This window comes from Aquarana catesbeiana, linkage group LG05, assembly GCF_042186555.1.
Source record: "Aquarana catesbeiana isolate 2022-GZ linkage group LG05, ASM4218655v1, whole genome shotgun sequence".
Taxonomy (NCBI): Eukaryota; Metazoa; Chordata; class Amphibia; order Anura; family Ranidae; genus Aquarana; species Aquarana catesbeiana.
Window position 1 is genome coordinate 20,862,851 of NC_133328.1, and position 25,657 is coordinate 20,888,507.

Below are 25,657 nucleotides of genomic sequence, written 5' to 3' on the forward strand. Positions count from 1 at the left end.
CCTATCAGTGCCCATCAGTGTTGGAGAAAATGTACTTATTTACAAAGTTTTGTAACAAAAAACAAAGAAAAACTTTTTTTTTTTTTCAAAATTTTCTGTCTTTTTTATTAGTGCAAAAAGTAAAAACCCCAGAGGTGATCAAATACCACCAAAAGAAAGCTCTATTTGTGGGAAAAAAATGATAAAAATTGTGATTGGGTACAGCGTCGCATGACCGCGCAATTGTCATTCAAAGTGCGACAGCGCTGAAATCTGAAAATCGTCCTGGGCAGGAGGGGGGAGTGCCCGGGATTGAAGTGGTTAAAAAAAAACGATCCTTTACAATCACTTTAATGCTCAGTAATAAAAGTATATTCCAAAGGAATGTAAAGTCCGAGTTTTAAACTAGAGATTAAACTTCAATGTCTTAAATCAAACAGAAAGTTGCAGCGTGATCAGACGACGTTCTGGAAGCAGAAAAGGAAATGAATTTGGCATGAAATGCGCAGGACGCCGTGTGATATTTCCTTTAAAAAGCAGATTTGCCAGATTGAGGAGAACGTTCGCCAAGATCATTTCTCAACCCGATCTGTGATCTCTTCTAGAAAGTTTTTAGGACTTGGGGGGGGAAATGTTACAATAAATCTCAAATAATAGGGCCGGGAAATGTGTTTTTTTTTAAATGACTTTTTAGGAGTCGTTCACACAGGTGATGGTCAAATCAGAGGGTTTACGCTGCAGTTTTACCGCCCCTGACTGAGGGCTGTACACATGCCCCGGCTACAATGCTTTGCAACAAAAAAGAAAATGCCACCGAACATGGCCCATTCAAATGAAGGGGGCCACACCGCAACCGCCCCGCGACTGTGTGCCCTGCACTTTGGTTGCGGTGAGGTGAATCGGCATTTTCAAGGTTAAAACAGGAAGCAACTTGCTGGGGTTGATTTACTAAAGGCAAATAGTCTGTGCACTCTGCAAGTGCAGTTGCCCCAGAACTTAGTAAAAGAGGGAAGCTCTGCTGTCTTCCATCATCCAATCATGTGCAAGTAAAAATGCTTTATTTTTCATTTTCCTTGCATGTGATTGGGTATTCTTTGCAAAGTGAAGCTTCACCACATTTATTAAAGAGGAACTGCAGTCTGCTCACATAATTTGTAATAAAAAACATCTTTGCGATTCTGAAGCTTCCCTCCAACCACTTTGCATATTATTTTATATATACTGTGATTCTGTACTTGCCAAATATGCTGCAGAAATCTCCATCCATGGAGTCTGGCTGCAGCCATTTTTACTGTGGGCAGCTGAAGCTGCTGTCTTTTCACTTCCTGGATTTACACAGACACACCTCCAGCTCTGCAGCTCTCATTGTCCCTCTTATGACTCATCCCTCCTCCCTTCCTGGTAAACTCTCAAGAGGGTGATAGAGAGAGCTGTGCATGATGTCATAAGCCTACCCTGTTTCCCCGAAAATAAGACCTAGCGTGATTGTCGGCGATGGCTGCAATATAAGCCCTACCCTGTTTCCCCGAAAATAAGCCCTACCCTGAAAAATAAGACCTACAAGGACTTTAACTAGGGCTTATTTAGGGGGTAGGTCTTATATTGCAGCCATCACCGACAATCACGCTAGGTCTTATTTTCGGGGAAACAGGGTAGGATAATGATCAGACAAGAAACAGGAAGTGGGCTGTATAAGGGATTTACTGGCAGAAAAAAAAAAAATGTTTTACTATCCAAAGTTAAAACAACAACAAGGCAGAAGATTTCATAGATGGAAAGATGAAAAAATGACTAAAGGTTCGCTTTAACCTCTTCAGCCCCGGAAGAATTTACCCCCTTCCTGACCCAAGCACTTTTTGCGATTCGGCACTGCGTCGCTTTAACTGACAATTGCGCGGTCGTGCGACGTTGCACCCAAACAAAATTGACGTCCTTTTTTCCCCACAAATAGAGCTTTCTTTTGGTGGTATTTGATCACCTCTGCGGTTTTTATTTTTTGCGCTATAAACAAAAAAAAGAGCGACAATTTTGAAAAAAAAGCAATATTTTTTACTTTTTGCTATAATAAGTATCCCCCAAAAAATATATAAAAAAAATTATTTATTTTTCAGTTTAGGCCGATGTGTATTCTTCTACATATTTTTGTTTAAAAAATCGCAATAAGCGTATATTGATTGGTTTGCGCAAAAGTTATAGCGTCTACAACATAGGGGATAGATTTATGGCATTTTTATTAAAAAAATGTTTTATTAGTAATGGCGGCGATCTGCGATTTTTATCATGACTGCGACATTGCGACGGACATATCGGACACTTTTGACACTATTTTGGGACCATTGACATTTATACAGCGATCAGAGCTAAAAAAATGCACTGATTCCTGTATAAATGACACTGGCAGACATAGATCCCAACTGTCCCTGATTTCGAGGGACTGTCCCTCTGTCCCTCATTCCTCCTCATTTGTCCCTCATTTTGGTCTGATCTATATAGTTGTATATGAAATACACTTTTTATCTATCAAAAACTGTTTTCCAGCGCTAAACCTTTCATCTGATTTCTAAATTGCTGCATTTGTAAATTCTAAAAGTCAATATAAAGGAATAGTAGTGGTAAAAAAAAGCACTTGTGGTTTTACCCAATCTTGTTTTTTGTACAATTCTCCTTTAAGGGGGCGTGGCAAGGGGTATGTCCTATGCCTGCATACTTTTGCTGATAGGTGTCCCTCGTTCCCATCTCAAAAAGTTGGGAGGTATGCTGGCAGGGAAGGGGTTAAACACTAGGGGGCGATCAAGGGGTTAAGTGTGTCCTAGGGAGTGATTCTAACTGTAGGGGGGATGGGCTCACTACAACATGACAGATATCACTGGGAGCAGTAGATCCCTGTCATGTTGCTAGGCAGAACAGGGAAATGCCTTGTTTAGGCATCTCCCCGTTCTGCCGCTCCATGTGACAATCGCGGGCCCCCGGCGGACATCGAGACCGCGGGACCCGCGGGCACGCTCACGGAGTACGCGGCGGGTGTGCGCGCACGCCCACTAAGCCGCGTCTTAAAGGGGACGTACAGGTACACCCATTTGCCCTGCCGTGCCATTGTGCCGGTGTACATCATCGTACGCTGGTCGGCAAGCAGTTAAGCTCTGGAGGAACTGCACTGGCAAAGTGCACAGTCTATTTGCCTTTAGTAAAGCAACCCCATTGGCTTTTTGGTACCTTTCAAATGCCCTCTGAAAAGCAATCCACTGCAGATCTCTTTTCAGAGGGGTGGCAAGAGCTAACGCCCATGTGAACAAGCCTTTAAACAGGAACTCCAACCTTTCAGTGGGGTTAATTTACTAAAGGCAAATGGATTGTGCACTTTGCAAGGTGCAGTTGCTCCAGAGCTTAGTAAATGAGATAAAGCTTCACTTTGCAAAGAGTACCCAATCACGTGCAAGGTAAAAAAAAAACAGCATCTTTGCTTGCATGTGATTGGATGATGGAAGTCAGAGCTTCTGCTCATTTACTAAGCTTTGGAGCAACTGCACCTTGCAAAGTGCTCAGCCTATTTGCGTTTAGTGAATCAACCCCACTGTGTCACCTGCCCTCCTCAAACCCCTGAACCCACCCCCCCCCATACATTCATACATTTTTCCTGCAGTGGATAGGAGTCATTTGATCTCAAGTTCTGTGCAGATCTCTGCAAAAAAAAAGCTGTGAGACCATTACAGTCACAAGTAAGACATTTGAAATTTTTTCCATTTCAGGAAATCCTATCTGGAGGTAGAAAGAAACAAAAAGATACTTTTTTAATTTAATGATTAATGATATAGCTTTTTTAATATTTAGAAGTGAATTACCCCCAGGGTGCCCCTTGTGTTCTGCACACCGTAGGCCTCTGCCCCCACTGCCTTCCCCTACTTAAATCTCCGATGAAGACCCCTGACATGTTCCATTTCCTGATCTTCTAATCTCACTGATCTCATCTCCAGAAATAACGGGGGACAGCGCAGTCTCGGCACATGTTCTGGATCCTTGTCAAGTTTCTTCAAGTTAATATGTAGCATAGCTCAGGCCATAAATCAGAATAAAGCGGCAGATAATTAGCTCTAATTAGCCGAGCGGTTCATGGAGGGGAAAGAACGAGCATGTCTGGAGCACCAGAGGTTGGAAATAATTCTTTAATTATTATTCACTTGTGCATTGTTAAAAAAAAAAAAAAAAAAAGAAACATTGTGGAATAACCTCTCAGCTTCCTTCATTCCCATCTAGCAATCCATTCTTCAGTTCTAGCATCAGACTTGCTGACGAGGCTTTTTCTGGCACTTTTTGTTTTCAAGTTTAAATCAGTATTTTTTGCTAGAAAATTACTAAATTATTTAGAACCTCCAAACATTATATATAAATTTTTTTTTAGCAGAGACCCTAGAGAATAAAATGGCGATTGATGCAATTTTTTATGTCACGCAGTAGTTGCGCCGTGGTTTTTCAAATGCCATTTTTTTTTGGGGGGGTAAAATTAATTTTAAAGACTTAAAAAACAAAACACAATATATGCCCCAATAACTATTTTTTTGTAAAATGTGAAAGATGATGTTACGCCGAGTAAATAGATACCTAACATGTCACGCTTTAAAATTCCGCACGCTGGTGGAATGGCACCAAACTACGATACGTATTTATCGGCCTATAACATGCACTTTTTCCCCCTTAAAACCAGGGGAAAATCATGTGTGCGTGTTAAAGGCCGAAGGGCTGCCTCGGAGCGGAAGGAGGGAACCAGCGCCGCCGTAATAGACAGAGACGAATCTCCTGTGTACTCGGCTCCGCTCGCAGTCACGCCCAGTCCCGCCTCCTAGCATTGACTTCCCGCCATTGCACCGGTGTTATGTCCATCATAGGACCCGGGCCAAGGGGCAGAACTGGGCGGGACTGCGAGCCGAGTACACAGGAGATCCGGCTCTGTTTATTTCAGCAATAACAAGGCTGCAGATGGGCACTGATCATGCTGCAATGATGGGCAAGGCTGCAGATGGGCACTGATCATTCTGCAATGATGGGCAAGGCTAAAGATGGGCACTGATCATGCTGCAATGATGGGCAAGGCTGCAGATGGGCATTGATCATTCTGCAATGATGGGCAAGGCTAAAGATGGGCACTAATCATGCTGCAATGATGGGCAAGGCTGCAGATGGGCATTGATCATTCTGCAATGATGGGCAAGGCTAAAGATGGGCACTGATCATGCTGCAATGATGGGCAAGGCTAAAGATGGGCACTGATCATGCTGCAATGATGGGCAAGGTTGAAGATGGGCACTGATCATTCTGCAATGATGGGCAATGCTGCAGATGGGCACTGATCATGCTGAAATGATGGGCAAGGCTGCAGATGGGCACTGATAATTCTGCAATGATGGGCAAGGCTAAAGATGGGCACTAATCATGCTGCAATGATGGGCAAGGCTGCAGATGGGCATTGATCATTCTGCAATGATGGGCAAGGCTAAAGATGGGCATGCTGCAATGATCATGCTGCAATGATGGGCAAGGCTGAAGATGGGCACTGATCATTATGCAATGATGGGCAAGGCTGAAGATGGGCACTGATCATGCTGCAATGATGGGCAAAGCTGCAGATGGTCACTGATCAGACTGCAATGATTGGCAAGGTTGCAGATGGGCACTGATCATGCTGCAATGATAGGCAATGCTGCAGATGGGCACTGATCATGCTGCAATGATGGGCAAGGCTACAGATGGGCACTGATCATGCTGCAATGATGGGCAAGGCTGCAGATGGGCACTGGTAATGCTGCAATAATGGGCAAGGCTGCAGAAGTCGGCACTGATCATGCTGCAATGATGGGCAAGGCTACAGATGGGCACTGATCATGCTGCAATGATGGGCAAGGCTGCAGATGGGCACTGATCATGCTGCAATGATGGGCAAGGCTGCAGATGGGCACTGATCATGCTGCAATGATGGGCAAGGCTACAGATGGGCACTGATCATGCTGCAATGATGGGCAAGGCTGCAGATGGGCACTGGTAATGCTGCAATAATGGGCAAGGCTGCAGAAGTCAGCACTGATCATGCTGCAATGATGGGCAATGCTGCAGATGGGCACTGATCATGCTGCAATGATGGGCACTGATAAGGCTGCATTGATGGCCACTGACTATTATTTTGCTTCAAAGTAGTTTATTTAAAAAACAAATTCCTGAAACTTCCCACTTAAATTGAAGGTGCGCATTATACACCGATAAATACGGGTATATAGCGCCAACAGTTTACGCAGGGCTTTACAATAAAAAGGGGGACAGTACAATTACAATACACTTCAATACAGAAGGAATAGGAGGGCCCTTACGTATGCGTTCACTTCTGCGCACGAGCACGGAGGTATGGGGGCACTTTAAATTTTTATTTTTTACCTATTTATTTTACTTTTTTATTTATACACTGTCCCTTTAATTTTTTTTATCACTTTTATTCCTATTACAAGGAATATAAACACCCCTTGTAATAGAAATAAGGATGACAGGTCCTCTTTATGGAGAGATCTGGAGTCAAAAAGACCTCACATCTCTCATTTACCTTTAAAAGCAAAAAATATACATATATAAAAATACAATTTTGATCTTTTGCTGTAAAAAAAAATAAAAAACTTCCAACCTGGACCAGGAAGTGAGGTCACAATGTCGCACCGGTCCTCCAAGGGCAAGGCCATAGATGCGATCGCCTATGGGAAAAGCCGGCCACTATTGTCGGATTCTGTCAGTTTTTCGGGCGAACTGGTGGAAACGAGAAGTCGGAGAAACACTGGCAAGCGGCGGGAGGAGGAGGAGTGGGGGAAGGGCGGGATATATATATATATATATATATATATATATATATATATATAAGGCCCCGTTTACAATTCGCGCAGCGGGAGCTCGCTTTCCCGCTCGCGATTTTGTGTGGGCGATTTATTTATTTTTTTTTTACACAATTCCACGTGTCACGTATAGGGTAGCCTAGTCACCCCATGCACGTTTGTCACCCAAAAGAATCCCTCGCTCCTTGTTGGGCGGCAAGCTGCATGCGATTTTTAAAGTCGCGTTATGCCGCAACTGCCAAATGATTCTGTCGTACGACAATCGTAGCAAAATCGGACCAGGTTTTGAGGAGGGGGGGGTGCCATTTAGAATGAATGGCACCCAAACATGGATTTTGCAATGATTGCCACGCGATTCAGAATTTGCGGCCAGCATTGGTGCAATTTTTTTGTCCACGATTCCAAATCGCCAGGTGTGAATGGGGCCTGGTACAAAATCAGCACTTGCTGCAGCTTCTCACCCTGAGACTTGCTGCAAAGTTAGAATGTTGCAATTTGATCACTGGGGGGAGACTGAGGAAATGCTTCGTCCCGCCTGCAGCAGACAGATGACATGAACTCAACTTAGGCAAGGTTACTGGACTAGAGCATAGGCTGCATTCACAGGATAGCAGCACAACACGCTTTTTCGCTTTTCGTGAGCATGCACAAAACTGGCCGGTTTTGCGCACATTCCCAAAACGCTCAAAATTCGGTGCACTTGTATGACATTTATTGTTCCATTCACTGATGGCGCCCCAAACACAGCAAACCAGACACATTTTTTTTTTCGAATGTGGCAAAATGCACAGAGTTTGACACTCAAAATGCGCACGTAGGGCAGCCCATTGAAATAAATGGGCAGCCCTATGTGGGTAGCGCGACACCACACAGGCGTCTGACGTTATGCGTCATAATGTGAATGGGGCCTTAGGGATAATTCTGTAATGATAACAGGTAGAGCTTTTCTAAAAAAAAAAATATTCTCTTGCTGCTCTGATTTGCTACAAAGTTACAATGTTGTAGTCTGATCACTGGGGGGGGGGGGGGGAGAGGAGACTGAGGAAATGCTTCCTCTTGCCTGCAGCAGACTGATGACATCATATAAGCCTAGCTCCTTCAGATCCGCGCTATAGCCGAATGGTGGCTACAGCGCAGACCTGCTTTGCTGGGAGTATGTCTATTGACGTCCTCCCCTTTCCAGGCTCGCCACACCCCCCTGAAGGACGCGCGCAGCGTGCGCTGTGATCACCCGAGTCAGTGAGACTCTGGGATCAAAGATCGGAGTAAGGGGTCGATCCCGACCCATTACCACGCGATCAGCTGTCAGCCAATGCTGATCAGACAGCTGATCACGTGATGTAAATAGAAGATCGGTAATCGTTTTTTTTTTTCTTCTCACGCTGACAGTGCGAGAAGAAAAAAAAGCCGATCACCGGCTGCTGTTTGAAGGGACATCGATCCTGAAGGGAAGAGCCTCTGTGCCCACCAGTACCGCCTGACAGTGCCAGCAATCAGTGCCCACAGCAAGTGCCAGCAATCAGTGCCACCTATCAGTGCCCACAAGTGCCACCTATCAATGCCCGCCAGTGGTGCCAATCAGTGCCTCATCAGTGCCACCTAGCAGTGCTGCCTATCAGTGTCAGCTACCAGTGCCAATCAGTGCCCATCACTGCCACCCATCAGTGCCCATCACTACCACCCATCAGTGCCACCTATCAGGACCACCTATCAATGCCCTTCAGTGCCACCCATCAGTGCCCACCAGTGCCAACTCATCAGTTCCCACCAGTGCCACCTATTAGTGCCCATCAGTGCTGCCTTATCAGTGCCCATCAGTGCAGCTTCATCAGCGCATATCAATGAAGGAGAAAAATTACCTGTTTGCAAAAATTATTAACAAAATATAAAACGGTTTTGTATTTATTTTAAAGGAATCCGGTCTTTTTTAATTTTTGTAACAAAAAATAAAAAAAACGCAGAGGTGATCAAATACCACCAAAAGAAAGCTCTATTTGTGGGGAAAAAATAATAAAAATTTCATTTGGGCACAGTGTTGTATGACCGCGCAATTGTCATTCAAAGAGTGACAGCGCTAAAAGCTGAAAATTGGTCTGGGCAGGATGGGGGGAGGGGGGTTTAGGTGCCCAGTAAGCAAGTGGTTAGGCAAAGTCACTGGTGTGGAGCTCAAGGATGGTTTTGTAATGATCAAAGGTGGAGATTTTCTAACAAAAAAAAAAATATTCTCTTGCTGCTGTGATTTGCTACAAAGTTACAAAGTTGCAGTCTTATCACTGGGGGGATAAGAGACTGAGGAAATGCTTCCTCCTGCCTGCAGCAGACTAATGACATCATCTGAGAATAGGCAAAGTCACTGGGCTGGAGCTCAAGGATGGCTTTGTAATGATAAAAGATGGAGCTTTTATCTCTTGCTGTATACTGTGAAGTCGGGAACTTGTGAAGTTTCTGAAAGGTCCTCCTTTAGTGATTCTGGCCGTGTTTGTGTTTTTTTGCGCAGGTATCCCGTGTCCGATAATAATCGCCTGGGCCATCGGAAAGCTGTGCAATGAAAACGAACAGTAAGTGGTTTAAAGCTGAACTCCAGCTACATACTGATTTGAAATACATATGAATTGTTTTATCTGCCAAAGAACTTTTAATTCCAGTCTTGTGAACCAGAACCCCCTGCCAGACAGCACAGCCGGGTCCTCTGGATCCAGAACATTTCTGTTAGCACTTGGGAGATTCTCCCTGTTAGGACAGTGCTCTGTATCCACTGAGAGAAGGACAGTCCACATGCAGAAGCATATAAAAGACAGACACAGGTGTCATGGAGGTGCATGAGGAGTGATGACACTAGACATGTGCAGAACCGAACAATTTGTTTAGTTTCGGATAGATTTGTATGTTACTAATTTCGTTTTGTTGATTCGTTTAAAGAGGAACTGCAGTCGGCTCACAGAATTTGTAATAAAAAACATCTTTGCCATTCTGAAGCTTCCTTCCAACCACTTTGCATATTATTTTATATACAGTATCTCACAAAAGCGAGTACACCCCTCACATTTTTGTAAATATTTTCTTCTATCTTTTCATGTGACAACACTGAAGAAATGACACTTGTCTACAATGTAAAGTAGTGAGTGTACAGCTTGTATAACAGTGTAAATTTTCTGTCCCTTCAAAATAATTCAACACACAGCCATTAATGTCTAAACCGCTGGCAACAAAAGTCAGTACACCCCTAAGTGAAAATGTCCAATTTGGGCCCAATTAGCCATTTTCCCTCCCCCGGTGTCATGTGACTCGTTAGTGTTACAAGGTCTCAGGTGTGAATGGGGAGCAGGTGTGTTATATTTGGTGTTATCGCTCTCACTCTCTCATACTGGTCATTGGAAGTTCAACAAGGCACCTCATGGCAAAGAACTCTCTGAAAAAAAAGCCGCACACTGTCTCCAAAGACTGGCCGGTCAGGACAGAGCTATAGCCGCCTCCACCACCATGTAGCACAAGGAGAAACCAGATAGATCAGACTGACAGAGGACGCTGTGTGCTTGCCAGGACAATGCTTTTCAGAGGGCGCGGCCTCCTTCCTCAGGTCCACCCTGTGTTTTCCAGGAAGCCCTTTTGTAGCTACAGGCAAATACCCAAGGTTTTAACCCTTTACACCCCTAAGTGAAAATGTCCAAATTGGGACCAAAGCGTCAATATTTTGTGTGGCCACCATTATTTTCCAGCACTGCCTTAACCCTCTTGGGCATGGAGATCACCAGAGCTTCACAGGTTGTCACTGGAGTCCTCTTCCACTCCTCCATGAGGACATCACAGAGCTGGTGGATGTTAGAGACCTTGTGCTCCTCCACCTTGTGTTTAAGGATGGCCCACGGATGCTCAATAAGGTTTAGGTCTGGAGACATGCTTGGCCAGTCCATCACCTTTACCCTCAGCTTCTTTAGCAAGGCAGTGGTCGTCTTGGAGGTGTGTTTGGGGTCGTTATCATGTTGGAATACTGCCCTGCGGCCCAGTCTCTGAAGGGAGGGGATCATGCTCTGCTTCAGTATATCACAGTACATGTTGGCATTCATGGTTCCCTCAATGAACTGTAGCTCCCCAGTCCCGGCAGCACTCATGTAGCTCCAGACCATGACACTCCCACCACCATGGTTGACTGTAGACAAGACACACTTGTCTTTGTACTCCTCACCTGGTTGCCGCAACACACGCTTGTCACCATCTGAACCCCAGTAATCCATGTCCTTAGTCTGCTTGTCTTCAGCAAACTGTTTGTGGGCTTTCTTGTGCATAATCTTTAGAAGAGGCTTCCTTCTGGGATGACAGCCATGCAGAACAATTTGATGCAGTGTGCGGCGTATGGTCTGAGCACTGACAGGCTGACCCCCCACCCCTTCAACCTCTACAGCAATGCTGGCAGCACTCATACATCTATTTCCCAAAGACAACCTCTGGATATGACGCTGAGCACGTGACCTCAACTTCTTTGGTCAACCATGGCGAGGCCTGTTCTGAGTAGAACATGTCCTGCTAAACCGATGTATGGTCTTGGCCACCGTGCTGCAGCTCAGTTTCAGGGTCTTGGCAATCTTCTTATAGCCTAGGCCATCTTTATGTAGAGCAACAATTCTTTTTTTCAGATCCTTAGAGAGTTCTTTGCCATGAGGTGCCATGTTGAACTTCCAGTGACCAGTATGAGAGAGTGAGAGCGATAACACCAAATTTAACACACCTGCTCCCCATTCACACCTGAGACCTTGTAACACTAACGGGTCACATGACACCGGGGAGGGAAAATGGCTAATTGGACCCAATTTGGACATTTTCACTTAGGGGTGTACTCACTTTTGTTGCCAGCGGTTTAGACATTAATGGCTGTGTGTTGAGTTATTTTGAGGGGAAGGCAAATTTACACTGTTATACAAGCTGTACACTCACTACTTTACATTGTAGCAAAGTGTCATTTCTTCAGTGTTGTCACATGAAAAGATAGAAGAAAATATTTACAGAAAAGTGAGAGGTGTACTCACTTTTGTGAGATACTGTATACCATGATTCTGCACTTGCCAAATATGCTGCAGAAATCTCCCTCCACTGAGTCTGGCTGCAGCCATTTTAACTGTGGGCAGCTGAAGCTGCTGCCTGTTCACTTCCTGGATTTGCACAGACACACAGAGGCACACATCCAGCTTTGCAGATCTCATTGGCCCTCTTGCGACTCATCCCCCCTCCCTTCCTGGCAAACTCTCAGGAGAGAGATGTGTATGATGTCATAAGTCTAGGATAATGACCAGACAAGAAACAGGAAGTGGGCTGTATAAGGGATTTACTGGCAGAAAAAAAAATGTTTTACTATCCAAAGTTAAAACAACAACAAGGGCAGAAGATTTAATAGATGGAAAGATGAAAAAATGACTGAAGGTCCGCTTTAAGTTTAGTTTTGTGTCGTTTAACTTTGTTTTGTTTATTCATTTTCTAACAGATTCCAAATATACGGAACGATTCGAATCAGGATAAGGCAAGGTTTCCACTATTGCAACCCCAAAGTCGCGCAATTTTGCTATGATTTTTTGCAGCAATTTTTACCGCGATTTTGATGTGACTTGAAGCAATGCCTGTGTAATGTTGAGGTCTATGGACCTAAAGTTGCATCAAAGTCGGACCAAAGTAGTGCAGAGACTACTTTGAAGTCGCTGCGACTTGAAGTCGCTCCGATATGAATGGTACTCATTGGAAATCATGGGGTACTGTAAAGTCATGTGACTTTGCAGTCCGAAGTCACATGACAAGTCGCAGTAGTGGAAACGTAGCCTTAGGGTTTGGTATGGATTTTGAAGAGGGCCCCACGACATTTAAAAAAAAAAAATTTGGCATGGGGTTCCCTTAGGATACAAACCAGATTTAAAGGGCCTGGAATGGATTAGACTTTTTTTTTTTTTTGGAAAGCTGGGGGCACTATAAGAGCTGGGAGGCACCATGGGAGGTTAGGGGAACTGTAGCTGGCTGCTGGCTAGGGGCCCGGTACAAGGGAGGACATGGCCCTGCAGTAGGCCATGACTGGGTAGTTGGGATTCATTCATAGGAGACACAGGGGACACTGGAGTCAGGAAATGACACAAGATGCTCCGGGGTACACTTGGAGTCACGAGAGTGCACAGGGGAGACCTTGTAGTCACTAGATGACCCAGGGCACAATGGGATGTCTGGAGAGTTATTACATGAGATAGCATGCTCTGGGGTGCATTTAAAGTCAGAAAGTTGCACAGGGGTACATGGGAGTCACTAAATGAGCACAGTGTACCCTGGAGTGCTCTTGGAATCACAGAGAACACAGCATGCTCTGGGGTGCATTTGGAATCATGGTGATACAGAGGGGTGCACTTGGAGTTTTGGGAGTGCAGAGGGGTGCACTCAGAGTCATGGTGTTACAGAGGGGTGCACTCAGAGTAATGGTGTTACAGAGGGGTGCACTCAGAGTAATGGTGTTACAGAGGGGTGCACTCAGAGTAATGGTGTTACAGAGGGGTGCACTCAGAGTCATGGTGTTACAGAGGGGTGCACTCAGAGTAATGGTGTTACAGAGGGGTGCACTCAGAGTAATGGTGTTACAGAGGGGTGCACTCAGAGTCATGGTGTTACAGAGGGGTGCACTCAGAGTAATGGTGGTACAGAGGGGTGCACTCGGAGTCATGGTGGTACAGAGGGGTGCACATGCAGTCACTGGGGTATGAGGGGTGCACATGCAGTCATGGGGGTACAGAGGAGAGCATGCTGATACAGAAGAGTGCACTTGCAGTCACAGGGGAACAGAGGGGTGCACATGCAGTCACGGGGGTACAGAGGGGTGCACATGCAGTCACGGGGGTACAGAGGGGTGCACATACAATCACGGGGGTACAGAGGGGTGACAATGCAGTCACTTGAGTATAGAGGGGTGCACTCGCAGTCACGGGGGTACAGAGGGGTGCACTTGCAGTCACGAAGGTACAGAGGGGTGCAAATGCAGTCACAGGGGAACAGAGGGGTGCATTGCAGTCATAGAGATGCACCTAGAGCTAACTGGGGTACACTGGAAACACTGGGGTGCACAAGAGGAGCAGCACAGTGAACACTGGAAGCTGGGGAAGTTTTGGGGAAACAGAGAAGTGAAGGCAGGCACAGGGGGGTCAGGCCAGGTTATAGTACCAGGTGGCTTCACTTAGGCGTAGCGATGCATTGCTCAGCCCCAGTTCACACCGGTACGACTTGTCATGTGATTTGACAGGTCCGAATCACATGACAAGTTGCACCTTATTATCTGCAATGGAACTGTTCAACTGGTCGAAAAATAGGTTCCTGCGCTATTTTTTGCAATTTCAGGTGCGACTGGCATAGATATCTGTGCATGAAGTCGCACAGATGTCAGCCAAGTCGCACCTGAAGTCGCACTAATCTGTGGCTTTGAAATCGTGCGATTTTCAAAGTCAAATTCGGTGTGAACGTGGGCTCATACTCACAACATCTCACCCTTTAAAGATGGTCCCAATCAAGAGACCCCCGATGAAAACATTCCAGAAAATGTTTGAGTTGTCACCTAAACAGGAATAGGAGGGAAGAATCATCGGATAAGCGCACTTCTGCTGATAGCATTCTTTATGCTGTGTCTGTGGGACAGAAAGTAAAGGGAAATCCCCCCAATGAGACACAGATGGCAGAAAAAATAAATGGCTGACAAAGCTTTACATACACTTTGGGGGGGATTTTACTAAAACAGGATAATATAATAATCATATGAAAAATCTTTTTATATTATTTATTCCATGCCTATCAGTCTGTGACCTTTCATTTTTATGAATAGGTGCTGGATCGGGAAAGAGCCGGGAAAATACATTGATTACATCTACCAGGGGCCCGTCATCCTGGTACTTCTTGTAAGTAACGCTTCTGTGGTCATTTACTTTAGTCCAGGGGCCCCAAACTTTTTAGTTTGAGGGCCACACCCCACATTATGCAAATATTAATTGGCAGAAAAAATATAACGAATATAAATGAATAAACTGAAAATTTTCACTTCAACAAAACTTCAACAAAACAAAGCAAAGAAATTCCAAATAAACGGGCCCATCAAAGTTCCCCCTCAAATAAAGGCCCCCATCAAACTCGGCCCTGACATAAAGGCCCCCATCAAATGCCACCCTCACATAAAGACCCCCATCAAACTCCGCCCTGACATAAAGGCCCCCATCAAACTCCACCCTCACATAAAGACCCCCATCAAACTCCGCCCTGACATAAAGGCCCCCATCAACCGCCATCCTGACATAAAAGCCCCCATCGAACTCCACCCTCATATAAAGGCCCCCATCAAACTCTGCCCTGACATAAAATCCCCCATCAAACGCCGTCCTGACATAAAGGCCCCCATCAAACATTGCCCTCATATAAAGGCCCCCATCAAACTCCACCCTCACATAAAGGCCCCCATCAAACTCCACCCTCATATAAAGGCCCCCATCAAACTCCACCCTCACATAAAGGCCCCCATCAAACTCCACCCTCACATAAAGGCCCCCATCAAACTCCACCCTCATATAAAGGCCCCCATCAAACTCCACCCTCATATAAAGGCCCCCATCAAACTCCACCCTCACATAAAGGCCCCCATCAAACTCCACCCTCATATAAAGGCCCCCATCAAACTCTGCCCTGACATAAAATCCCCCATCAAACGCCGTCCTGACATAAAGGCCCCCATCAAACTCCGCCCTCACATAAAGGCCCCCATCAAATTCCACCCTGACATAAAAGCCCCCATCAAACTCCGCCCTCTCATAAAGGCCCCCATCAAATGCTGCCCTCACATAAAGGCCCCCATCAAACTCCACCCTCACATAAAAGCCGCCACTGTGCCATCAAACACAGCCACTGTCCCCATCAATTGAAAGAAGAAGGGGTGTGGTTTACAGATGACAGGGCGTGTCTTAAATAGGAAGGGGTGTGGCCTTGACAGGAAGGGTGGGTCGTATTTAAATTAGGGGGTACATGAGTTTAGTCAGGCCTAGGGCAGCACAAAACCTAAATATACCACTGGGTACTCTGTAGTCATAAAGGGATGGACATGGTCAGCAACAATACTCAGGTAGGCCGTGGTGTTTAAACCATGCTCAATTGGTACTAAGGGGCCCAAAGTGTGCCAAGAACCCCCCCCCCCCCACCATTACACCCCCACCACCAGCCTGAACCGGTGATACAAGGCAGGATGGATCCATGCTTTCATGTTGTTTACACCAAATTCTGACCCGACCATCTGAATGTCGCAGCTGAAATCCAGACTCATCAGAGCAGGCAACGTTTTTCCAATCTTCTATTGTCCAATTTTGGTGATCCTGTGCCAATTGTAGCCTCAGTTTCCTGTTCTTAGCTGACAGGAGAGGCACCCGGTGTGGTCTTCTGCTGCTGTAACCCATCTGCTTCAAGGTTCGATGTGTTGGGCGTTCAGAGATGGTATTCTGCATACCTTGGTTGTAAGGAGCGGTTATTTGAGTTATTGTTGCCTTTCTATCATCTCCAACCAGTCTGCCCATTCTCCTCTGACCTCTGACATCAACAAGGCATTTTCTCCACACAGCTGTCACTCACTGGATATTTTCTCTTTTTTGACCATTCTCTGTAAACCCGAGAGATGGTTGTGTGTGAAAATCCCAGAAATACTCAGACCAGCCCGTCTGGCAACAACAACCATGCCACGTTCAAAGTCACTTAAATCCCCTTTCTTCCCCATTCTGATGCTCGGATTGAACTTCAGCAAGTCGTCTTCACCACGTCTAGATGCCTAAATGCATTGAGTTGCTGCCATGTGATTGGCTGATCAGCAATTTGTCTTACCAAGCCATTGAACAGGTGTACCTAATAAAGTAGCCGGTGAGTTTGTCTTCATTCAGCCCTCTCCTGCTTGAACCTTTCTGCCGCACACTGCTGGTTGAGTGCAAAACATTTTTGATTTGATCAGCAGGGACTCTTCTCCATTTAGATTGTGATGACCTCGAGCCGTTTATAGAAGATTAATAAGTCCGGGAGTGGACGTCTCTCGGTAAATAGGGGAATGTTTCTTCCAGGCAGGTTTATTGATGGAGCTTATTTTCCCAACATTAAATTAAATGAAGTTTCATGGCTGTCCTTGAGGAAGGGAGAGCGATACCAGACGACGGCACGGGGAGAGTCTATAAGAGAGTTCCCGGAAAACAACCGACCAAAGCCCGCTGTCCTTCCCAATAACACAGCATGTCATAGTGCTGGGGGACAGGAGAGAGGAGGATTTATCATAGACAACCAAAGATCACCGGGGAATGAATGAGCAGAAAACGAGGATCCTGTGTGTGCAACATCCGATGATAGATAGATAGATAGATAGATAGATAGATAGATAGATAGATAGATAGATAGATAGATAGATAGATAAGACATAGATGGATAGATAGAGAGATAGATAGATAAGAGAGAGAGAGAAATGATAGAGATAGATAGATAGATACAGTGCCTTAAAAAGTATTCATACCCCTTGAAATTTTCCACATTTTGTCATGTTGCAACCGAAAATGTAAATGTATTTTATTGGGATTTTATGTGATAGACCAACACAAAGTGGCTCATAATTATGAAGTGAAAGGAAAATAATAAATGGTTTTCCAAATTTTTTACAAATAAATATGTGAAAAGTGTGGGGGGGCATTTGTATGGCGCCCCCCGGAGTCAATACTTTGTAGAACCTCCTTTCACTGCAATTACAGCTGCAAGTCTTTTTGGGAATGTCTCTACCAGCTTTGCACATCTAGAGAGGGACATTTTTGCCCATTCTTCTTCTTTGCAAAATTTCTCAAGCTCTGTCAGATTGGATGGAGAGTGTCTGTGATCAGCAATTTTCAAGTCTTGCCACAGATTCTCAATTGGATTTAGGTCTGGACTGTGATTGGACCATTCTAACACATGAATATGCTTTGATCTAAACCATTCCATTGTAGCTCTGGCTGTATGTTTAGGGTGGTTGTCCTGCTGGAAGGTGAACCTCCACCCCAGTCTCAAGTCTTTTGCAGACTCTAACAGGTTTTCTTCTAAGATTGCTCTGTATTTGGCTCTATCCATCTTCCCATCACCCACTCTGACCAGCTTCCCTGTCCCTGCTGAAGAAAAGCATCCCCACAACATGATGCTGCCACCACCATGTTTCACGGTGGGGATGGTTTGTTCAGAGTGATGTGCAGTGTTAATTTTCTGCCACACATAGCGTTTTGCTTTTAGGCCAAAAAGTTCCATTGTTGGTCTCATCTGACCAGAGCACCTTCTTCCACATGTTTGCTGTGTCCTCCACATGGCTTCTCACAAGCTGCAAATGGGACTTCTTATGGCTTTCTTTCAACAATGTCTTTCTTCTTGTCACTCTTCCATAAAGGTCAGATTTGTGGAGAATACGACTAATAGTTGTCCTGTGGACAGATTCTCCCACCTGAGCTGTGGATCTCTGAGCTCCTCCAGAGTTACCATGGACCTCTTGGCTGCTTCTCTGATGAATGCTCTCCTTGCCCGGCCTGTCAGTTTAGGTGGACGGCCATGTCTTGGTAGGTTTGTAGTTGTGCCATATTCTTCCCATTTTAGGATGATGGATTGAACAGAGCTCCGTGAGATGTTCATACCTTGGGATATTTTTTAATACCCTAACCCTGCTTTAAACTTCTCCACAATTTTATCCCTGACCTGTCTGGTGTGTTTTCTTGACCTTCATAATGCTGTCTGTTCACTAAGGTTCTCTAACAAACCTCTGAGGGCTTCACAGAACAACTGTATTTATACTGAGATTAAATTACACACAGGTGGACTCTATTTACTAATTAGGTGACTTCTGAAGGTAATTGGTTCCACTAGATTTTAGTTAGGGGTATCAGAGTAAAGGGGGCTGAATATGGACGCCACACTTTTCACATATTTATTTGTAAAAAATAGTGAAAAAGATTTGTTATTATCCTTCCACTTCACAATTATGTGCCACTTTGTGTTGGTCTATGCCATGAAATCCCAATAAAATACATTTACGTTTTCAGTTGTAACATGACAAAATGTGAAAAATGTCAAAGGGTATGAATACTTTTCAAGGCACTGTAGATAGATAGATAGATAGATAGATAGATAGATAGATAGATAGATAGATAGATAGATAGATAGATAGATAATAGTCAGAGAGAGAGAGAAATCATAGAGATATGCAGCACCCTCGTCCTAAAATAGGGTTACAGGAAAATTTAGTTATGCTGGGTGGTAGCCAGCCTGACTAATTTGTAGTTATTAGTAGTCAAATGGCTTCTGTGCTAATCCTGTTCAGCTGTGGTTTCTCCCTTTTGTCAGTAGGTGGTGCTGTTGTCTTTGACATTAGTGTGATGAGCTACAGTGAGTTCAGGTTATGAATAAACATACCTTTCTCAGCCAATCAGACTGACAGCTTTGCATGCTAGGAAAAGGTATTTATTTAGAAGGAGTCAGATGATCGAGGTCATCCCTCCCAGGGCTGTGGCCTGGGTGGATGTGTGTGTGGAACAGCTCCTGGCTACTAGGACCTATCCAAGGCCTATCCGGGTGTTACATTTTCTGTTGAGAAAAGCCTGCTAAAGATCCAGAAAGGATTCTGAGAGGGATGGAGTTCTAGGGAAGCACCAGAGGGGACTCTTGAGGAGCTGGAGGCTATGAAGTGGCTGGAAGGACTTCAAGGGAGAACTCATCTAAGGGCCCTCTCACACTGGGGCGGTTTGCAGGCGCTATTGCGCTAATAATAGCGCCTGCAAACTGACCCAAAACAGGCCGCTGCTGTCTCTCCAGTGTGAAAGCCCCGAGGGCTTTCACACTGGAGCGGTGCGCTAGCAGGACGGGAAAAAAAGTCCTGCTAGCAGCATCTTCGGAGCGGTGAAGGAGCGGAGTGTATACACCGCTCCTTCACCACTCCTGCCCATTAAAATCAATGGGACAGCGCGGCTATACCGCCGGCAAAGTGCCTCAGCAGAGGCGCTTTGCGGTGCTTTTTAACCCTTTCTCGGCCGCTGGCGGGAGGTAAAACCTCACCGCTAGCGGCCGAATACTGACGGTAAAACGCTGCTTACAATAGCAGCGTTTTACTGCCGACCCCGCCCCCCGCCCCAGTGTGAAAGGACCCTAAGGGAATCTGTGCATGGAGCAGTGAGTAAAGTTCAGTTACTAGAGGAGACAGCCTATCCTACAAAGTAGAGATGTGCTGGTTCAACTTAAAGGCTCTTTTTCCTGTACTGCTGTCTACCTTATCGCACCTATCTTTGTCTAAGGAGTCAGCTAACCTGTCTGCTGCTGGTCGTTACTAAGGGTGTCCTGTGCCTTATCCCCTCTCTCCCACATTTTTCCTGTTTGAGAAATAAACTTCTCTCTTGTTTAAGCATAAAAGTGATTGGCGCCCAACTTTCTTTGTTGTTCATCACCCACCATGCCTAGTATCCTGCACCCTGAGGAATTATGTCAGCCCTCCCTACCTCTGGGAGTCGCCATCAGGCTCCTGAAAAATCGGGGTAGGCGCTACATCTGGCGCCCAACGTGGGGCGCCAGCGTGTTAAGCCTCGTACACACGATCGGATTTTCCGACGGTAATTGTGTGATGACAGGCTGTTGGCGGAAAATCCGACCGTGTGTACGCTCCATCGGACAAATGTTGGATGGCAGGCTTTAAAATTTTCTGTCTGTCGGTCTGTTGTCGGATTTTCCCAGCGTGTGTACACAGGTCCGACAGACAAAAGTCCAAAGTAGAAACACGCATGCTCGGAAGCAAGGACGAGCCGGAAGCTCCAGTAGTTAAGGTGTGAAACATGTCAGCTGTTGATTTCATTTTCTTGCTGTATGGTTTTTAACCAATAAAGAAATCGTTGTTGGAGTGCGGCCATCCGGATCTAATTTTTTTCTACGAGCCGGAAGCGGTCGGTCTTGTAAACTCGCGCTCATAATGGAGAATTAACATTCGTGACGCGGCAAATTATGAAATCTCGAAATGCAGCGCACAATTCTCTTCTTCTTTAATGGGATAATAATGAAGCTGCTTTGCTGGTGATACTGATGAAGTTATTGCAAACAAATTTTCAAAGGCTTTTTTTTTTCTAGTGATACCAAGAATAATATTATTATGCCTGTTATTTTTTTTTGGGGGGGGGGGGGGGGTCAAGTTACCACAACACTATTATCCCGTAGTTTTTAAGATTAAAGATACATCTATGTTGGTGTCCCTTGTTAATTTTACATTGTATTTTTTTAAATGTAACTGCCGACTCCCAAACTGTCATTTGTAGTAAAACACATAGCCAAGTATTATTCTACACAATTTTTTTTATTGTGCATTAAAAAAGAAAACAAATAAAATTAGACATGTTATCTGCCAATAGAACTTAACCAAAAAGTGCATTCTATTCATCCAAAAATATAGAAAATATACCAAATCAAATCATTATTATTCAACCAAAAAATAAAATAAAAGCCTCATGCATGTGTCCCGCTTCTTGATGTAGGGGGTGACCAATGCCAAGAGTTGGTGAAAGCAGGGGTCTGTCATTCAGAGATAATTCCGAAAATCATCCGGATTATTCTCCTGGAGCTCCCGCAGCAAAGGCATATGAGATAATTGGTCACCATTAATAAAACAACCAATTTTTGGTCTAAGAAATCCTCCTGTTCCTGGACTGGACTCGGGTCAAAGCAATAACTCCAAGGCCAATAATAAATAACACGTTATCTCCTCCAATTCCGCAACATGTCTGGTTGAGGAACAGCCGTTCAGAAACTAACTGAAAAGTGCCAAATGAAAAGCGCGAATCAACACTCACCAAACTTCTACTAACAACTAAATTAGCAGAAGGAGCCCAAAGGGTGGCGCTAAAGAGCTGAAAAACCACGTACATTGAAAAAATCAAATTTCCTCTAAAAGGGCAGATAGCAAGATGAAGTATGAAAAAGATGTGTAAAAAATATATATGATTTTATTAAGAAACATTTATTAAAATAATAAGCCCGTATGAACAGTACACATATCAAAGTCACAATCATATTCTGGACAAAACTGGTCATACAGTGACAGTTCAATAAGGACAACTGGTAATCGCAAATATCTGTTAGTTTGATAATAAATACAACAGAAAAAACCACGTAGTACGTCACTACGTTCATGTTTGTTGGCCGGCAATTCCTTGCCGTTTGTATGCAAGACAAGATCCTGGCCAACGCCCTTTGGACAAAAGTCCGAGGTTTTGTCTGCGGAAAATACGATTGTGTGTACGAGGCTTTATTTTTGTTTGCGGTCGCACCAAGCTAGAAAGGCTGATTTTTTTTTTAACTATCTCCATGTGTAAGTTGGTTTTGTATTTTGTCGGTTTCTCCTGATACTGATGGTACGTTTTAGAAATGTAATATTTGCCAAATTTTCTAAATAATTGTTCATTTATTTTTCAGATCAATTTTGTTTTCTTATTCAACATAGTGAGAATATTAATGACGAAGTTAAGAGCGTCCACCACCTCGGAGACCATACAGTACAGGTAGGTGTCCTCTATACAGGACTTTTATGCTACAATGACTTCAGCAGACACCTAGAAAATCACAATGACTTATCTCCCCACAATTACGCCAAAACACTAATATCTTGGCTAACTTGAATATCAGGATGTTTAGAAAGTAATTCAGACTCTCAGTTTAGAGCTTCAAGATTCTGGGGAAAATGAGAATCACAATTTTTCTGCTTAGAATAAAGATCACGATTCTCACGGTCTAACATCATCTTTCACATTATACAAAAAAAAAAATGGGCTAACTTTACTGTTTTTTTAAATATTTTCTTTATTTATTAAAGTGTATTTTTTTCCAAAAAAATTGCATTTGAAAGACCGCTGCGCAAATACAGTGTGACATAAAATATTGCAACAACCACCATTTTATCCTCTGGGATCTCTGCTAAAATATATATATCTATAGATATATATATCTATATCTATAGATATATATATCTATATATATCTATAGATATAGATCTATATATATATAATGTTTGGGGGTTCTAAGTAATTTTCTTGCAAAAAATAATGATTTTAACTTGAAACCAACAAGTGTCGGAAAAAGGCTTAGGCTGCATTCACACCTGAGCGTTTCGAAGTCGGGCGTTTTTACTGCATTTTTTGCCGCGTTTTTAACACGATTTTTTACAGGTCACCAATGTAAAAGGCAGAAAAACACCAGTAATCTGCCCCAAAGAAGCTCATGTTCTTTTTTGAGCTTAGGGCGTTTTTCAGGCGTTTTGCTTCAGGTGACAAAACGCTCAGATGTGAACAGGTGCCATTGAAATGAATGGGATTTTGTTTGTTGGCCGTTTTTCAGGTGTTCTTTTTGGGCGTTTTCAGAGCGTTTTATGAACTGAAAACGCTCAGGTGTGAATGCAGCCTTAATCTTTAAGTGGTTAAAATTTCCTCGTTTACAGACCAAAGTTCATTCCTTTGATCTAAAGAACAAAATGTTACAATGTTTATATTTAGCTCAGCAGCTGAGGAATGTTGTGAAACTTGGCAGACTGCCTGTTTTTTTTTTTTTTTTGTATTTTTTAAATTTTTTTTGACAGCTGTTGGCTTGAGCAGAGAACTCTGCATAGAATCGGGTAATGCTTTATTAAGATCGGGAGGGGGAAAGAATCGCGATCTTGATTCTTAAAGATTAATCATGCAGCTCTACTCTCAGTGTGGTTACAAGTCTGCATTTATACATTCCAGACATGTCACAATGTACAGCAGCTGTAACATTTTTCTTTTAAAATAAAAGCTCCACTTTTCATTAAAAAAAAAAAAGCTTGCTCCTAGTGCAGTGACTCATCCTAGGCTGAGATGAGGTCATCAGTCTGCTGCAGACAGGAAGAAGCATTTCCTCAGTCTCCTCTCCCCCAGTGGTCTGATTTGCACAGTGTAACTTTGTAGCAAGTCACAGAGGCTCCATAAGGGGCTGAATTGTGTCTGACATGCTTAGACAAAGCCAAGAACTGCATGTTAATCCAAGACGTAGATGGTGACCCTGGATGGTTCCCAAGCAAAGATGGTGCTGTCCGTCTGGAGAGAAGAGATGTGGGCAATGCCGGGGGAGTAATGTGATCTCTGTAGCAGGTAATGCATTGATTTGTTTAATTTAAGCTAACACCAATTTTTTGTGTCTTGCAGGAAAGCAGTTAAAGCCACTCTAGTCCTCCTCCCCCTGCTCGGGATAACATACATGCTTTTCTTTGTGAACCCGGGAGAAGACGACGTCTCTCAGATCGTCTTTATTTATTTTAATTCTTTTCTCCAGTCTTTTCAGGTAATTTAATTTAAAGTGGGTTGCTACATTGCCATCGGCTTGTCAGTGGTAATTATGTTTGATAAAGGATGTAGACATTAAAGCTGATGATCCAGCTACAGTGCTTATGTGCTAACAAGGGGCATGCTGATAGGAGGAGAGAGCAGAGTGACCGAGAGATGAGCTTATCAGCAAGAGCCATGCTAGGATTCAGAAAGACCAGAGCATCATGTATTAGTTCATTTTTTTTTTGTGTGTTAAATTAAGAAAAAGCAGAAAAAATATTTTTAAACATAAAATAATTATTTTATTTTAAATACTATAAATATATATATATATATATATATATATATATATATATATATATATATATATATATATATATATATGTATGTGTGTGTGTGTATATATATATATATATATATATATATATATATATATATATATATATATATATATATATATATATATATATATATATATATATATATATATATATATATATATTTATATATATGTATGTATGTGTATATGTATATTTATATATATATATATATATATATATACAACTGCAACACAATTCATATTGTAATTGAATATTATTCAAAATTACCTTTCCTTTTTCAACCTGCAGTGCTGTAATTTTCTGTAAAATGCAATATGGCCGCCTGGTGGTTTTCTGTACACAGATCGTATACAGATCGCCCCTAGAAATGTCATTTTCTGCTTATGTGATTGGCTCTCTGATTTTCTGCACAAGTCACACTTTGGGCGTCTCCTGCAACAAAAATGTTATTTTTGGTGAGATATTTCCAAAGGGAAATCACATCCAGAGGGATGCAGGCCCTGACACTTTCCTCATTAGAGCCCTGCTAGTGCAGCAGCTGATCAATAATCATAAAGTCGCTCCCATTCACATTCACTTTGCACATGGACACAGACAAACAGCTATTTCTTTAGAATAACACAATATAGGAATCTGCAACAAAGTTTGTTAAAATAATTGCAATGTGCATAGATCACCCAGAGGGGATTTTTTTTTTTTTTTTTGCTCAACAAAAGTGGAGTTACTCTTTAAGTATTGACAAAGATATTACTAAATCCAGAGGCCCATAACAGAAATGTAAAAATTCCTCTGATTGTTATTGGTTACACATTATTGGTGTGATAACCTGGACGTGCCTTTTGTAATCCTCTGATTCATAAGAAATATATACTGTAGGTAAGAAAGGGGTTAAAGCGGAGTTCAGCTTAAAAAAAAAAATAAATAAATAAAAAGTCAGCAGCTACACATACTGCAGCTGCTGACTTTTAATAATCGGACACTTACCTGTCCCAGGGTCCAGCGATGCGGGGGATAGAAGCCCCGCTCGTAGGCTCAGAGGCGCCGGCATTGTCACTGTGGGCGCCCGGCTGTGGCTTCACAGCCGGGCACCCACTGCGCATGTGCGAGCGGCGCCGCGCGCCGTGATTGGCCGCGCAATCATCTGGGACCT

The 25,657-nt window shown here is 43.6% G+C and overlaps 1 protein-coding gene across 1 annotated transcript in view; it reads left to right on the plus strand.

Moving 5' to 3' along the window:
* The window catches only part of CRHR2 (corticotropin releasing hormone receptor 2), a 220,118-nt gene that overhangs the window by 182,139 nt on the left and 12,322 nt on the right, over positions 1 to 25,657 (plus strand). The window contains exons 7-10 of the mRNA XM_073629504.1: positions 9,337 to 9,397; positions 14,668 to 14,740; positions 22,305 to 22,390; positions 24,047 to 24,182. Coding sequence (XP_073485605.1) covers positions 9,337 to 9,397; positions 14,668 to 14,740; positions 22,305 to 22,390; positions 24,047 to 24,182 — 356 coding nt within the window. The remainder of the gene's footprint in view (positions 1 to 9,336; positions 9,398 to 14,667; positions 14,741 to 22,304; positions 22,391 to 24,046; positions 24,183 to 25,657) is intronic.